The sequence below is a fragment of the Chaetodon trifascialis genome, chromosome 17, assembly GCF_039877785.1.
Source record: "Chaetodon trifascialis isolate fChaTrf1 chromosome 17, fChaTrf1.hap1, whole genome shotgun sequence".
Lineage (NCBI taxonomy): Eukaryota > Metazoa > Chordata > Actinopteri > Chaetodontiformes > Chaetodontidae > Chaetodon > Chaetodon trifascialis.
The window spans coordinates 9,281,002-9,298,532 of record NC_092072.1 but is presented as its reverse complement, the minus strand read 5'-3'; the positions used below and the strand labels follow the sequence as shown (position 1 = coordinate 9,298,532).

The window sequence follows — 17,531 nt, the reverse complement described above, 5'->3', positions numbered from 1 at the left end:
AGTTTTCAATGCATACTGCAGTCGTTTGAAGATGATAGCATCATTAGAAGTCCACAATGATTGAAACTTTCTAACTAGAAAACCACACATGCAGCTTCCAAATTGCCACAAAATTCGGGATACTCCACCGTTGAAGGTCTTGTGCTTTTTTTAAAAAAATATACAGACACACAGACAAGTCCATTCATCAAATATAAATAATCTTTATCAAACAACACAAGTCATTTCAAGAAAAAGGGCTCTGAAAATGATTTGCATTCCCAAAACATAGAATCTTTGTTGAACTTTGGATTTCTGTATGCAGAAGGAGCAGATCAGTAATACATTCATTTTACCACAGATGGCATCACACAATCATCCACAAACAAAATGAACTCTTACAAAGGCAGTTCAACTTAAAGCTGCGTCTTCAACTCATATTCCAAGAGCAGATTCAGTGCAGTGATAATGTGGAAACGGGAGTGCAAGGCTTCAGGTCAACAAAATAAGACCAAAAAATGAGCTGAGGGAAGATGCCACATATTCTCAGAAGCGTTTTAACATGTTTGGGTTAAAGTCAGCGGTCAACACCGTCACTTACTATTTTCCATTTTTAAGAAAGCTCACTAAAACAAAACAAGCAGAAAAAAGCAAAAACTGAATTAAAGAGAGTCATGACAATGAGGAAAAAGAATAACTTGCTCTAAATTTGTATTCGCACGGTTTGATTATTTGAGTTGTTTACCGCTGAATGCTGCCAGCAAACTGATTTAATTAATTTGTCTTTTTAGTGTTTTGCACTTAAAACGTACATTTTGTATTTTGCGAAGGCGCTGCCCCCATTGAGATACATGAGCTGTCAATATAGTACTTATGATAGTGTTGCTACATCTGTTGCTGCAGGAGTAATCCTCAGATGCTCCATCTTTATAAAAACATAAAGATTGATCAAATGACGTGCATTCATCACTGCTCAGTTTATAAAACTCAGCTTTTAAACTGGGTCATATTTGTGGATAAATGGGGGTCAGACTAATAGATATTAAAGCTGCCTTTTAAGCGCGGAAATACCAATAAGGTAAGATTTAAGGTAGGACTTTTACATAAAGCTCGCTTTCAAAGAAGAATACTTCAAAAAGGTCACTGCAAAAGGGTTAAATTTGGACAACAATTTGCAGTAAAGGCAGTAAGTCTTCCCAAATATTTAAAGACACGACAGATAGAAATGCACTGTAAATCTTAGAATAAGGGTAAGGATGTTTCTTATGTAGGTATTTGCCCTGTACATAAAATATCGGTATGTATAATTTTTGACATTTTGAGTTTTTCCAGCAGGCACTTATAAATTTCAGTGAGGAATGTCAACACACAGTCTTTTTCATAACTGGTGTTACGAGTTAACAACAGTGTTTTCCCTGAAATGTGGTCACTAGGGAAAGAAAAGAGGACAAATCTTTAAAGGAAAAAAAAAAAGGCTCACATTTTACACATTCAGTGAACTGCCATTGTGTATTTGGAAAGCAGATTAAAACATAAAAAAGTAAAATAACAGAACATCTTGCTGTATTATTATATGGCAATATCCATATTGGCAACAGTGTCAGGCTCGAATAACTTTTCAAATCAGGTCAAACCAAGAAACAGATTTAAATCCCAGGCGTGAAAAGGCTGTTTGACACTCTTACTATGATCACTGGAGCTGCTGTCCTACTCTGAAATAAACCTTCTATGATAACAAAATGTCAACAAGCAAATTACAAAAACATACAAATAATTACTTTAACAAAACATTTTCCTTACACATTTGATATAACTTAAAGAATACATTCATAGAAATCTATTGCTTCAGTTGGCAGCATGCATCTCTTTAAAGTGCCAAAAAAACATTCATTGGTTCACATCAGTAAATCAACTACTGCATTAAATCACCGATTTCAAATAAAACAACATAAATTAGAATTTCAAATGGCACAACAGAACTGCAGACGGCCGTACTGAGTATAAAATAAACCTGAAAAGTCAAATGCAACACAGAAAAGACAAAGCCAAGTCAAACAACACACTGTTACAGTAAGAGCTTGCATTGATGTTGTTAAAAGCTGAGGAGCAGGAGGAGAGGCCGCCTGGAGGTCCATGACTGTACAAATAAGGTCACAAAACAGCCTTTTACTGTTTCTTCTTCACTTTTTATCTCCCTCCCTCCTTCTCTGGCTTCTGCCTTTGTCCATGTTTGTTGAACAAATCCTTTTGTTATAAATTTCTGTAATACTGAGCCACTTGGAGGGTTACAGGATACATGTATATACAGAATACATGTTAAAAAATGTTACTATGGTCAATTTGAAGACCTGGAGACATCCTAAGCTGGCAAGTTTAAGCCTCAAATTGTAGAAAAACTGTTTATCTGGCTTCATAGTTTCTCTTTGAGTAAAGTAAAAAGTGACTTCTCAACCACAGGTATAGAAACAACATTTTCACATTGGCTCTATGGAGGCAGGATCCGGCCCTGGCTTGTGCTCGCTGGGCAGTGGTTCACATTTGTTGCACAGGAAGGTGTGTGCACTTTGAAAAACTTGAGAAGTGCCTGCTTACAAACAGTGTTTCCACTTCTACATGTTAAAAGTCAAGAAGAAGAGTTTGATTCAGTGTACCTAACCTTTGAGCTCATGAATCATCAACCACCAATACTGTCCACTCTAGGAAACCTTAGCACCACACATTTAAGATAAATCCTCCATCTGACACATCCAACAGTGAGGGATCAATTCCAATAACCGACTGCTGTTTCACTCCAGGATCTTTGTGCAAAGCTGAAAACGTCCATTGCCAGATACTGGTATTAAGAGTGGCTGCTGACTGAACATCCACACATTTACTAATATTGGAGGCTGACTACAAAGGTACGTAAAGTGGAATAGCTCTTTAAACCAAGCACTTCTCCTGTGGTTCAAATAAGTTCCTGACACACTGTGGGACATTTCTCTTTAGTGCAAAAATCATGAAGTCAAATAGAATTTGCCTGGTGTTCACTGACAGCGTCATATGATCAGGGCTTCCTATTAAAGTCACCTTAGCTTCATCTGCATTCACCCATCGAGTCGTCCTGCAGGCTGGTGTGTGTGCGTGTACAATGTGACTTGCACATGTGTATGTGTGTGTATGTCCACTATGTTGTGCCCCCACAGTGAATGACGTAGTAGTCATGGACGTACATCAACACAGCGACAGGCTGGCCGATGATGAGTGACATCCACACAGCGGCGTTGCCGTAGTTTCCGTTCAGGAAACGGCTCACAAACAAAGCCAGAGGAACCTGAAGGGACGAAAGTTCAGAGGTCAATGTGTGCTTGTGTGTGTGGGAGGAGAGAAAGTGATTGGTGATTGGTTCAAGCTGTCTTACCTGAGCCATCATTCCCATAAAAGCCCACAGTCTGAACATCTTCAGAGGAACACTCACCAGGTACTGAAGAGGAGAGAGGGAAACAGTAGTAATAGTAATAGAAATAGTTTAATAAAACACGTGTACATAAGAGCTGAATAAGAACCTGTCTAACAGCAATAAGGTCTAGAAAGCCAAGCTCTTTGTTGCAGATATGTAGACTTTAATAGTGCTTCATGTCACATGTGAGAATGAATGTTGTTGCTTTACCTCGTGGAAGAAGGCAGACAACAGGAAGACGGCCGTTTGAGCCATAAACTTGTTGATCCCCTTTCTCAACATCGGCTTGTAGAAGTGTCTGTAACACACAAAGACGTGTGATCAAGCACTTACGCATCTTTCTCTTAAATCTTGCTGAAAATACCCTCAAATAAATGGCAGTCCACACCTCGATTTCTTACTGCAGTGAGAATGTGAAGCCAAAGCATCAAACAGGGAGTCAATGTTGAAAAATACTAAAGAAAACTAACAAAAAACACCATTATAGAAAGTCTGATGCTCACCTCAGGCACCACTTGTGAACTGGGATATTCCAGTTGGCCCAGAAGTATGTGACAGTCTCAGAGTTCCTGAAATGAACAAAGGTAGCACAGTTTGAGAATGTGACTTGAAGACCATCGGGTGTCCTGAAGGATGGCTACATGCTCTGTGTGTACATGTCACTGTGTGACTGGACGTTCCTCCACTCACCACCAGTCTTTGTAGAACTCTCTGTCTCCAAACTGCAGCAGCTCTGCCACAAAGTTCATCGAAGAATGGAAAAACCAATAGAAGAATATTAACCATATCAGATGGTTTGGGACCTGGGAGGGGAAGGTAGGGTAGGAGAGGAGAGGAGAGGAGAGGAGAGGAGAGGAGAGGAGAGGAGAGGAGAGGAGAGGAGAGAGGAGAGGAGGGTCAAGGGAATGTTAGGAAAGGTGTCTGGGTTGCTATGGTTGTGTCCTAAAATACACGTGAGACAGTCATCATAGCTGGTTCAATATGTAAGATTAATTGATATTAGAGGGTTTTTTTTTGCTATTATATTAAAGTTATGACCACACATAATTACATGTCCAGTGTAACTATGTCACTATACTCACAGCTAACTTCAGGAGGCGCTCCACCATCCTAGAAAAGTCCATTTCCTGTGAGAGACATAAACAAAGGTACTTCTTCGTTATCAGTGTTTTGCCCTTAATTATAGTCTTATGGGCAAAGGTTGTTGGAAAGGTTGTGAGAAAGCAGACATATGCAAGGTAAAATAAATTAAGTGTGTGTGCGTGTGTGTTGGTACACACCTGGAACGGTTTCATTGAGTTTTGTATTGTGGGAACCATCCACTGAAAGACACAAATGAAAGCTGTGGCTTGCATTGTTTGAGTGGTGGAAACAGATTCAAACACTCTTTCTATGATAAATAACATCCAGTTGAACCTTGTGTTTCAGTGTGTGTGTGCGTGTGCGTGTGTAGAGTACATCCTGAATGCTTCTCTGTGTGTTAATGATCGACATACCTGCTGTATCAATCCCACCAACAGCTGCATGAAGAAGAGCTACAAGAAATAGCAAGTCAAGATCAAAAAATGTTAACACACATGTCTGCTTGTGTTTTGTTTTCCATGATCTCGATGTACAATATCAACAACATATGCAGTGTGTGTGTGTGTGTGTGTGTGTGTGTGTGTGTGTGTGTGTGTGTGTGTATGTGTGTGTGTGTGCCCCCTCTCACCATTTCAAAAAGTCTTCTCATCAGGAACCTTTTGCGTATTCGAGGTGACCGCGGGAAGTTGAGCTGGTAGCAGAGAGTTGGGGCAAAGATGAAGTAGTACATGTCTAAAGACACACAAAGAAACAATACGTGTATTTATCATGAACACGTTTCATTGAAAACCTGGGCTGTTTATCTCCATGCAGGCGTCACGGTTACCTCTGTGGGTGAGGTTGCCTGGGTAGGAAACTTGGGTATGAACTGCTGAACCATTGGGCTGTGCCACAGATGGACCTGAAACACACACACACACACATGAAAACGGAGATGTTAGTTTCAGTCTCAGAAGCTAATTTCATTAAGTATCAAACTGATGTTTTATCTCAGCTCCTCCAGTCAGGAGATAAAGTCAGCCAGTTGCATTTAGGATTAAGTTAGTATCAAAACACAGCAGCTGTTCAAGACACACAACTTTGAACTCTTTCAGTGTGTGTGTGTGTGTGTGTGTGTGTGTGTGTGTGTGTGTGTGTGTGTGTGTGTGTGTGTGTGACAAAAGCCTCAGTTTGTCTTGTCCCCACTAGGGGGTAGTAGCAGCACAGTGATAAACCCAAAAATAATAGGACCCTATTCAAAGTGCACTACTGTTTGTGTGTATGAATCCATTTTTCAAACCTTTACTTTGCCAAGTTAGGCTTGCTGTTAGCGTGATCTGTCGGCTCTGGGGTTAAGCGCCCTGCTGATGAGCACCCCATACCTTTGTCCTTGTAATGTACTCGTCTGTGCCCACTCACATTCTAGATAACAAACTGTTTGAGTGTGTGTGCAAATACTCACACGAGTATGATCGTGTTAGTCTCTTGGCTTTCGCTTGTCTGATTTCTCGACACCACCTGTTGGTGTCTTGGTAGGAGTACAGCTTGAGGAACAGGATTGTGTAGGTTCCTAGGGAGAACACACCACCCACTGACACACAGACACACACACACCCACACAGTCATGTTTCCATCACTTAACCCAGTTAAGGCGAGTCCCTACAATGACACTGTGTAAACAAGTCTGATGCAGCAGACCCGTATTTTGCATTAAAATATGCACATGCGTTTATTCTCATTCAAAATGCTTTATCTATGTCTCATAACTATAGCATGTACACATGTATTTATTTTGTGTGTACCTGGGGTCATGGAGGGCACACTGAGTACAGTGCATGTAGGAAAGATCAGCAGGGATGCCAGGTTGAAAATATGAAGAATCAGTCCGGTCATTTCAGAAATGGTTCCCTAGGAACGATGAGAGTTTTGTCACTGGAAAACACTTGTTGCATTCATTATTTGAACCTTTAGCTGGAGAAACAACAGTAGATATAATGCATATGCATATGTAATCTAACCTGCACCAGGAGTGGTGTTCTTATCACAGTTAAAAGCAGGCACAAAGAGGGCAGGATTTACTGTGTACACTCCAGGATGTGTAAAGCACCTGTTTCAGGCAAACATCCTTAATGGGAGATGCCTGAATGATAGACTAAAAGCAAACCTACACTCCTGGCTGGCTCGTCTGTTTACTGAATGTCCCCGGTGTGGGATCAATAAAGTTTTATCTTATCTTATATTTACAGGTCAGCTCACAGTGCAGCAATATTTTGGAGAAGATTCCCTAAATTTATGAGCAAAGCTTGCAAAGTAAAAATCTAATTGAATTGAAGAATGAGTTTGCAGTATCTACAATAGCTGCCTTATGGGTCACAGGATCGATGAAAATTTGTGTCGCCTCGGTAAATGCAAATCATTGTGAGCACTCACCACAGCCAGGCGCCGCTCTGTGTACAAGCCTGCTAAGATGAACACGTTAGACACTGAAACACAGAACAGACAACAGATTGATGAGCTACAGCAACACACGGAGGTGACTTTATTCTGTTTCTCACAGACGCCGACACGAGCGGTCTGTGGAGAGTTTCAGGTGCTTTAAAAGTCCAGATTTCAGATCAACTGTCCTCATGTGGGTCAGAGCCTATCCCTGCTGAGGACAATTATGTTTATTCACAGTAGTATTGACTTGTTTTACTGCATTGATGTCACGAGTCAGCCTTCTTTGGGTAAATAAAGAATGAATAATCAATAACAGCTGTGCTACGATATTAAACACAAGAACTCACGCTAACAATGCTTCGATATGCTATCTCTGAGCATCTGGCTCATTAAATACATGTCATCCTGTATCAGATCAGCCATTTGGGACATGGAAATGCTGACGCATTTTATTACAAACAGTAGCACTTCCTGTTGCCTCTGAAACCTGACTGAAGTACAGGAAATACAAGTACAACACCTGTTACCCAGGTTCAAGTTGAACATCAATTGTAGGGTGACAAGGGCAAATACCTACAAGTCATTCACCACCTGAGGCCTTAAAATAAATGCTACATACCAATGATGAGGCAAGCTGCTGGCCAGCTATAGGGGTCCTTCAAGAAGAGGGACACTACTTGGATAGGGTCCACCAGGATACCATACCTTGATGAGAGAAAAGAGGAGATGTGAAAATACAGATTCCACTGGGCCTCATTTAAAAATGGCTTAGGTTAGATTTGAAACTGAAAATGGTCATGTGATGTTTAGATAAGGTTTAAGATTGGTGCAGTCAGGTAAATGTTTGATGTGGGCACTGTTATGGCAAGGATGTTTGCAGGACTTCAATCTGCTCATAACAGCAGTGCTATCTATGAAAGTAGGACAATTAAGAAAAAAAAGAAAAAAGCAGTATCACAGATCAGACGGAGATTGTAAGCTGAGAAGAAAGCGTATGCATATTGCTCTGTATCTAATTTGAGAGCAGAATTTTAAAACTATGGACACACCATGCTGACATTCAGTCTTTAGAAACAAACACTGTACTGTAGCACTGAGCAGGCTTGCTCTTAAAATGTGTATTGGTATGCAGTTCCAAAAACAACAAATTCATGTAATGAGCTGTCATAAAATACGGTGGTGGTGAGGCGGAAGTCAGCCAATTGTATAACTTGGCTTGTGTACATACAGTACATTACATAAATGTAAGTTTATGTGTGGGTGCATACTCACTTTATAATGTTCTCCAAGAAGAGGCGTGCATTACTCAGCACCTGAAAGTGAGGACAAAACAGCAAACATGGGATAATGAGCGCAGTTCACAGTATGAAAAAGAGCGAATCTGCCATTTGTTTAGCAGCTGCACATATTTTTAGCCCTCTGCCATAAATCTGGCTTATCATTTTCTTTGGCCACGGCTCTGCTGCTGATTAGTCTGCAGGTTTCCATGTGTTCGTACTTGTTGAGTGAGTTATTGTTCAAAACAAGAAACAGGAACGGGCTGGTTCTTTTCACAAACAACTGTCACTTTAGAGGATTATTCCCACACAGCTATACACACATGGTAGATTAGATCTGTTTCATACACTTTAACAACATGTTAGTGTCAAACCCTGCCTGTTAAAAAGTTTCAAGTGAAGTGACTTTATTATTTTATTACATGTATTAAAGCTCAAAGTCTGAGTCCAGCTTTATCTCAACCATCGGTTATCTGAGCTTTTTCAGAAATAAAACTAACCAGGCACTCCAATGCTGCACATGTCATGCATGTATACATCTTCCGGATCATTTTTATGCCGTGTTTAGTGCACGAGTTAGAGAAACAGTTAAGATAATGAGAGCAGAGAGGGCATGACACACGATAAGGTCATGCTGCAGTGAATATGTGGCATGCTGCACCTTAGCCCACTGGCCTGCCAAGAGGACACACCAATGTGATTTATTAAGCTATGGCTTCTTGTCCGAACCCATAACCTTTGCCTTAGTAACCTTTTGCACGGACAAGGGGGGACCATGAGGACTGCAGCCTGCACAGAGCATTTACAGAGAGCACTGCAAGATGCGATTTTGTAACACTGACATCCAACTTTGCAAAGGGTCAAACTTAGATAGAGAGCAACACTCTGGAGTTGGCAGGCATTGTCTTACTCAAAGACATTTCTCCAGGGGGGTTATTTAACTGAACTCTGGCTGCTCCAGCGGTACACTATTCAGAGTAGTCAGAATGGTTTCTGCAATTTGTTATCTGCTAAAGTCAGGATCCATTGCATTGCTTGGGATCACTGTATGTGAAGGGGTGTGCAGTGTGCATAACCATGACATGTCATGAGTATGAAGGAGTGTTTATGAATGCCTTTTTTTAAATGGGTTAGTGTTAATTGACCAAATGACACTTAACAGTCATAAACATTCATGCAGATTCTTTCATGTTTATGACAGGTCACGGTTATGTCAGTGTTGAGCATGCCCCATCAAATACTTATTGCTCAAACTCAGAAATGTTGTCTTGTTACTGTCATCTCGTAGTTTGATTGCAAAGTAACACCTAATAAACACGTTGAATTACATACAGCCTTGCTGTTACGGTTTACTGTTGGCTTTTTATTGCCATTTTTACTATTTCTGCATGCAAACCTTTGTAATTCTGTTATATATATATGGACAATATTAGCAGTAAATGTGATGTTGGTGCTGTGCTTCAGCAAATTTGGGTCAAATATCAATGCCAGCATTATTATTTAACAATGATGGAAAATCTATAGTGAATCTTTTAAAAACTGAATGTGTTTCTTTTTGATTTCTTGAACCACATCTTACAGTATTCTTCTAGATTGGAATATTTATACTTTGAGTTCAACACATTTTCCTAATTCTCTTTACAATTTCTCCAGTAATAATACACTAAAAATGGGATGTTAAACTTGATTTTTTTCTTTCCATTTTGTACCACAAATGTCTCTGTGTGGATAGTCGAGATGTCTCAGGTTTGATGGATGGTGAGTGTAACATTAGACAGAGCTGGAGTCGGCTGAACATGAGGACCCTGGCACACACAGCTGAGCTGAGAGAACTGGTGGCAACAAAAGACTGAGTGATCAAACCTTTGCCTTTCTCCAGGTCTTCTGTAAAGGATTTCCTTCAAAGACTACAGTTGATGTTAGCCAGCTGAACACTCACATACATAGTGTTTGTTACTGTGTTGTATGCCCGCAGTGGAATAGGTTCTTGTCTCATGGGAGTCATTACAGGAAAGACAAAGACTTTAAGAGCCCAAATACATCAGAATGAGGTGAAAGTATCTGCATGGATTCCCCAGTTACCAGGTGGAAACATCAGTGAAGCATGCAGCCTCAAACTTTATTTTAACTCTCCAACCAGCTGCAGAGGGTTTCATTCAACAAGTACAAATGTGTGCACTTACTTCACATGGACTTCAGGAGACTTAAAATAAGCTGCTCAGAAGGCAACTAGTGGATTTTTTTAATCATTTTGCCAACCATCTACATTTTAAGGTTGTGCATGAATTGAATTAGTTATGTTTTAAACACTTGCTTTTAACTTTCAGTGTGTAAAAATGAAGGGAACACATCTAATCTCTCATCTCTAGAAAACATGTGCTCCTGCAGCTGACGTTTTAGGAATTTAGCCGATGGTCCTGGTTATCGAGGACAAATTACACAACTAAGCTTCTAAATGTACACATACACACATGCACGCACACACACGCACTCAAGACTCTGTGGTTCCACTTCACACTCTTACAGTCTAATCCTGAAGGCTTCCTAAAAACGGTCTGAACCGAGCAGTGTCAACTGTCCCTGGTGACCACAAAGTAGAGGACATGGTCGTCACGGCAATACAAACTTTCAAAGATGGGATTAATCCTGTCACAGAACTGCAAAATTAGGCTCGATTTAGAAAAGCCCACAAAAATACACACACACACACACACACACACACACACACACACACACACACACACACACACACACACACACACACAATAACACGTGTACACAAACCTACAAAGACACTCACATAACCAAATGCAGGGTTGTATGATAATCCTTGTGCATGCAAGTACAGTACATGTAGATCCACATATCTAAAGCATGCGTGTGTGTGCGTGTGTGCGTGCGTGCGTGCGCAGACAGAAACATGAACTTACACACATGTCTAGAGCTCTATTTATAGTCTGTCCATTTCAATTTCATTAGGATTAGGGCTAACTAGATATTTGTATCCTCCACGCTTATCAAAAAACAGTGAGTGCATGTTCACAGAGGCACTGCAGGGTGCCTGTGGACACACACACACACACACACACACACACACACACACACACACACACACACACACACACACACACACACACACACACACACACACACACACACACACACACACACACACACACACACACACACACATTTGAATTTAGCCTTTGGAAGAAATCCCATAGTTCATTTGTCCTGAAGTGACCTCAGCACAGGGGGGACATATTTAACTGTGACACGTTTGTGATTTTTCTACTGCAACTTGAGCAGAGATGGTGAGACTCTGCATCGAACACAACTGATAATTTGCTATTTTAAATATGTACCTTAATTGAACCCTGACCCTCATGTAGGTATTTGGCTAAGCAGCAAGGGTTTGAGACGCCACAAAGGAACCACAGAGGAAAGTTCACTCATCATGGCAACCATAGTGCATCCTGAAACTGGCCTATTTTCCGCTGCATCTTCAAATTCTCTACACCAGCAGCTGCACCCGTGTACAGTATGTGCCTACATTGTATTATAGTCTTTCAGCCGTTTAAACAGGCACCAGTTTATTTCCTTGTCATACTGAGTGCTTCTCTTATATCTCTTTGCCAGCAGCTTCTGGTTCAAGCGACCTTTGTTAGATCGTACCAGGGAGCTTTAGATTTGTAAGCACAAACTGTCATGCATACACAGGCTTTTTTCAGGATTATTAATAAAACCATCCCTGCTAGAAGATTAATCTTTTAGTCTCATGTTTCATTTTAGCATTTCAGAATGAGGAACAACTTCGCTGGTCAAGCACACCGACTCAAAAGATACTGTAAGAAAACATCCATCAGGCATGTAAGCGATGCTATAATCCATTAAGACGCGTGACTATTAAAACGAGGATTTAAAAGTGAAATGATGTAACACTACATGATGGATATGGGTCAAATCATTAAAGATACTAAAAATGCAGCTGTTTTAATATTTGTAGTTGTTTGCGGATGCTTCCTGCTTTGCGCCATATAATCATCTCACTCCCATGAGTAAGGGTTGATAGAAAATTCCTCCACTTCCTCCATGTAATTTTCCTTGATCTGTGTGTTCCAGGACACCCTGAATTCATGAACAGCTGACAAAAAGTCCAGTCCTGATGGCTTTAAAGCAAACTCAAGCTGCAACTGATCAACACCTCCTTTAATCAACGCTGTAAATAATGAGACAGGATGTGTACAGGAAATGGCAAACAAGGCCTTAAGCATGCAACTGTGCATGCATGTGGAAAGAGAGATAACACAAAAAGCATTTTATCAGACATCTCACTGACAAGTTTTCAAGAAGGTAACAGGTTCAACTCAAAGTCCCCAGAGGATGTGTACTATACAAGCATGGGCTGGCACTTCTGCTTTTGTGTTACTGCAACTTCCAAATGCACTCATGCAGCATTTAAAACAATGCTAGTAGTAGTAGTAGGAGGTTGTGATAAGAAACTGCTTATCTGTTTGTGTGTGAGAGGGAGGGACAAAGAGGATGATGTGCAACTGCTTAAGAACAATGACTCAAATTTCTGTGTGTGTAGTACAACAGATGTGCTGACATAAAAGAAGGCCTTGACAGTTATTTGAGGCACAGCGAAGAGATGAAGAATAACATGGAGTGATAGACGGTTTCCTGTCATCGTGTGATATATACAGTATAAAACAGTGTCATATCACACAGCCTGAACAGTGCATGTAGTTTTACTCACCAGCATGATAACACACCAGTTGAGGATTCCTCTGTAGTTGCTGTAGCCACTGGATGAGCTCAAGAGAGACTCCTGGAGGACGTGACAGCTGCGGGGCAAGCAAACAGCCAACAGTTGACTGATTTTTAGGGTTTATCAAACTCTTCACATTCCTTCCTGCCTGTTGATCTCCATGAGCGCAGGGATGAAACTGCTGGCTACATCCCTCAGGTCACTCTCAAACCTCTGTTAAGGAACCATTCAATTGCATCTTGAAATTGTGACCAGAGGTGTTATCAGGAAGAGACTCAGAGGATTGATTCTGCATTTTGATGACAGTGTTTGTGCTCGGTTTGAAGGAGGCTGCATGATTCAAAGTGACACCTCACAGTGACTCATGGTTTGCTCACTAATGATTTAAAGTGGGGGTGTACTGAACAGTGTAAGAAAGGATTTCACAAATGACACATTTTACTAATTTGACATGACGGTGATGAAGACCTGAAATATTCAAGTACTTTTATTTATTAACTGTGTGTTTCTGTAATCTTTGGTTTGTTTGATGCACTTGCTCTCCAAGACTTTATTAGCTCTAAAGCACTTATCAGGAGTCCAATAATTGTTCCTAGAACTGGACCGGGCCATGAAAAGAGTTGTAAAAATGTAGGTTAAAGGTATTGGCCCCATTGTCCAAAGAGTATTATGAAAACTGACGCAATTCATCAGGCAAGATTTTTACGCAACCCTACAGACCCCACAGAGTCAACAGAGCAAAGATGACAGCGAAGGGAGGAATAATAATAAGAGGAGAAGAAGGGATAATAGAAAGTCTGGAAGAGTGGATGGAGGAGAAGCAGAGGGGGAAGTGAAAAAGAGGAGAGAAACAGGATAGAAAATGCAGTATTCAAGAGAGAAAGGTGGACCAGGAAGATGAGGTGAAGACACAGGAGTGGCTTGAGTGAAGACAGGAAGGGGAAGGAGCATTTGAAGACAGGGCTTCCTCAGCGAGTGTCCAAACACACACCAGCAGAAGGACGTGCAAACAGAGACATAGTCAGCCAGCACTGTATTGCAAAAGCACACACCACAGTTGTTGTAATCAAGAAAAGTGACACCACACACATACGCCTCGTCTAGTTGGCAAGTCTCCAATAGAAGGATTACAATGTTTTTTTTCCAGCACGCCAGCATTGCACTGTGCCTCCACACAATCTCTACATCCTGAAGTCCAAAACATGTGTACGACCCCAGCCAGAAGTGCATGTTTTCAAAGGTGAAGACACAGCTGGAGAAGAGGTCGTGTTTCGATAAAACGGTTGTTTAGGGGAAGGGTCAGGCTCTCATAGTGCCTGTTCTCACTCATACCTGTTACCTATTCTCTTGACACGCCTTCTATCCAAGCTCACAGCTACCCGTCTTATCATGTGAAGAAATGCTACTGAGATCACCTTGCTTTAATCATTATGACTGATTTCTAAATGGGCTTGTTTGTACTCTGATAAAATTACAATTCTTACACAAAGGCGACATTGCAAATCCTGCAGCCTCAACTTCACCACACCACCAGTTGCGGTTGTTTGTTCTTTGCTGAGACCAAACAAATACGACTAACAAGGTGGTAATAAAGATATCTTTCATTCAAAGCAAGGTGTTGGACGTGGAAGGTGTCCATCTCACCTGCAGACAAGGGAAAGCGAATTTCCAATCTTCAAGGCAAAGTTACAGTCTATAGAGGAAGGCAATTACAATAGAGCTGCAACTGTTAATCTATTAAATTAATCGCCAACTATTTTAATGATCGATTTGAGTATTTTTTTAAGAACAAAATTCTCTGATTCCAGCTTCTTACATGTGAATATTTTTGGGTTGTGGACAAAACAAGACATTTGAGTCATGGGCTTTGGGAAACACTAAGATTTTTACCATTTCCTGACATTTTATAGACCAAATAAGTAACTGATTAATAGTGAAAATAATCGACAGTGTAATCCACTATGAAAATGTCATCTAGTATAGGTGACAGCATGCTGGTAAATAAACCTGTGGAGTGCTGACAGGACATCGCAGCGGCCCCATTTGATCTGAGGAGAGTTCTGACAATGTCACTAGTTAACAGCCGGTGACAAAAAAAAGGGCAAATAATTAGCTTAAAACACAAAGAAACTACTGCTTTATACAAATGAGTAACCTCTGCCTGAATGAGACACATTTTATATCGAAATGAAGACAAAATTGTTGATGTTAATGTGAATTCGTGACATTTCAGTAAGCGTTAGTTTGCGCCTTGAACGTAGCACTTAAAGTCTTTTTTATCAATGGTTACCTGAGTCTCTCGTTGATGTCCTCCACCGCACTCCTCTGTTTCCTCGGTGTGTTTGTGAGCGGCTGCTGCTGCCCTGACACCCCCGTCTGTCTGTCCACCTTCCCGTTGCCACTTGCATGCCTGGACACCTCGGCTGTTTTGGCTTTAGCGGGATACTGTGGGGGTTTCTCCGCGGCGTCGTGCCCCTTGCTCCCGTTGACTTGTTTGACGCCGACCGCTCCGCCGCCAACGCCGGAGATGGTCGTCCTCCTCCGGCGGGTTGCGGGCCCTCTCATCTCGGCTCTGTCGCTCATCTCAGCGGCTCCAATCACGCAGTTTTTACCTGCCTGTCATTGCTGGCCACGCTGCTGTCACCAGTTTCTCTCCGCAGCTTTATGTGAAGAGCTGAATGAATAGTAGCGGGCTGCCTACGTTCAACGTCGTGTCACTGTTGGTGAAGATAAGGCGTTTTAAGTCCTAGCGGTTACAGCTCAAGGTGCAATAGTAGTGGGGTTGCCAGGTCTGTGTTCTCAACTGACATCCCCCTATCGAGCCAAGTCACAGTCCACTTCCGGATTAGCTGTTTAACAAAACATGAATTTCCCTGGGGTTTCATGCCTATTTCTCAGTTAAATGGGCTTGTTTAGGTTATTTTTCTAAATTTGAATCTAAACTCTTTGCCATAGCAAAGATATAGAAAGCTAAAGACAGAATTATATTCATCTTCAACAACTCAAGTTCCCATAATGACAGGCTAAAATGGGGAAAATATACCTGAGCCATTTTATGTGTATGTATCAATGGTTTATTGATCTATTATTTGTTGTATCATTCATTCATTCATTCATTCATTCATTCAAACTGAAGTGTGGTGGAGTTTAAATAGAATACATTGCCCTGAGGTCAGCCTCTCAGACAGGCTTAACCCCAACACACACCCCACCGAGTCAAGGGTGTCGGATTTGCTACCACAACCATGTGTGACCTGGGAGGCAAAACTTAGGGCATCACTATGTCCTAAAATGACCGTGTACAATACACAACTGGTATTGTTTACCGCGTGTGTACTTTAGGCTATGTCCTGAAACGACTGTCTACAATGTCAGTGGCATTCAGAGGTGGCCTTATAATCCCGCCATTGCCATTTACTAAGTTCTAGCAGACTGAAGTAAATGATAAATAAATAAATAAAAACAAATGTATTAAAGAATATCGTATCAATCGGCTGGTATAATGGTTTTCTTTTGTACCACATGTACGATTCTGCAAGTGCTCAAGATCTGTTTTACTTTCTTTTCTAATTGATGTGAATATACATTTTAGCATTTACACCTAGAAGTGAGAAAAAGAATAAAAAATGCACACACATACACTTAATAGGCTGCGGACACAGACCATTGCCTATATCAAACATATTATCAGTAACATGTTGTTTGTTATAATATTCTATTTTCCCTAACAGCTGCTATACGTCACATTGTTGTCCCCATGTGAAGAGGGTGAAGACATTTTGCGATTGTGATTTTGTCACTGACAACATTTCAATTCAGTGAATCTTTTATTACATAAAAAAACAAACACTGCACGCTTGCGACAAGATATCAGAACTACAAAACTACAGTAAAGGCACCTTGCGGCGCGAGTTGAAGACAAGCCAATGGAATTCGTACACGGTATCACGTGTCATTTCCGCCCAATTAGAGCGTAGCTCGGTGATCTCACGGTAGGTTGAGTCTTTCAGGGACAGCTGTTGAGAGAAGTGTCCACGCATATCTAAATATTATCAGTGTTTTTACCCGTTTCGAGACATATTTTTTATTTGTTATTTTGCCTATGGCACAATACAAACTTCGTCAGGCGTTATTCAGTTTTTAAAGGGGATGAAAAGGCTGAAGAGGAAGAAACAAAACGAAGGAGTTGGAGTGAATGGAAATGGATCCGTCTATAGAGGTAACTTAACCGATAGGTAGCTAGGTAGTGTTTAATAAACGTAAAGCTACACTCGACAGAAATACAGATCAGCAACACAAAGCTAGATATCGCATTAAAACAAGCCTGTATATCCACTTACAGTACATGTTACACGCGTAGCATAGAGACAGACCCTTGACCAGTCCAGTCTGTGTGGCGAAATGCCAGTCAACTTAATGCCATTAGCAGCCAGCTGACTCAAACTACGTTGAAGCACGGGTCGTTAGTTATCTGCTGTTTTCCTGACTCGTTGTCAACAGCCGTTTGTCTTTTTCTTTACATTTTTGTGTAACTACTGATCTGACAGGAGTGCTTGCGTGGCAG

At 41.1% G+C, this 17,531-nt stretch overlaps 2 protein-coding genes across 4 annotated transcripts in view; one reads left to right on the top strand and one right to left on the bottom strand.

Annotated features, from left to right (window-relative positions):
* Positions 1-183: 183 nt before the first annotated feature.
* On the bottom strand, positions 184-15,708 carry dgat1a (diacylglycerol O-acyltransferase 1a). Its single transcript, XM_070984754.1, has 17 exons — positions 15,258-15,708; positions 12,956-13,043; positions 8,192-8,232; positions 7,539-7,624; positions 6,911-6,963; positions 6,283-6,388; positions 5,943-6,071; positions 5,328-5,402; positions 5,130-5,233; positions 4,915-4,953; positions 4,699-4,740; positions 4,501-4,545; positions 4,109-4,221; positions 3,922-3,987; positions 3,629-3,716; positions 3,380-3,442; positions 184-3,292 (listed from the first exon to the last, which is right to left on the bottom strand). Exons 1-17 carry the CDS (start codon positions 15,548-15,550, stop codon positions 3,146-3,148), a joined length of 1,578 nt encoding a protein of 525 aa, XP_070840855.1. The 5' UTR covers positions 15,551-15,708; the 3' UTR covers positions 184-3,145.
* A 1,253-nt stretch (positions 15,709-16,961) lies between these two features.
* The window catches only part of LOC139346185 (TBC1 domain family member 20), a 19,648-nt gene continuing 19,078 nt past the window's right edge, over positions 16,962-17,531 (top strand). The window contains exon 1 of one of the 3 annotated variants that reach the window (XM_070985135.1): positions 16,962-17,186. In XM_070985135.1, the coding sequence (XP_070841236.1) occupies positions 17,117-17,186 (70 nt within the window). In that variant the 5' untranslated portion in view covers positions 16,962-17,116. The remainder of the gene's footprint in view (positions 17,187-17,531) is intronic. The other 2 variants (XR_011603236.1, XM_070985136.1) reach the window with 2 other exon arrangements.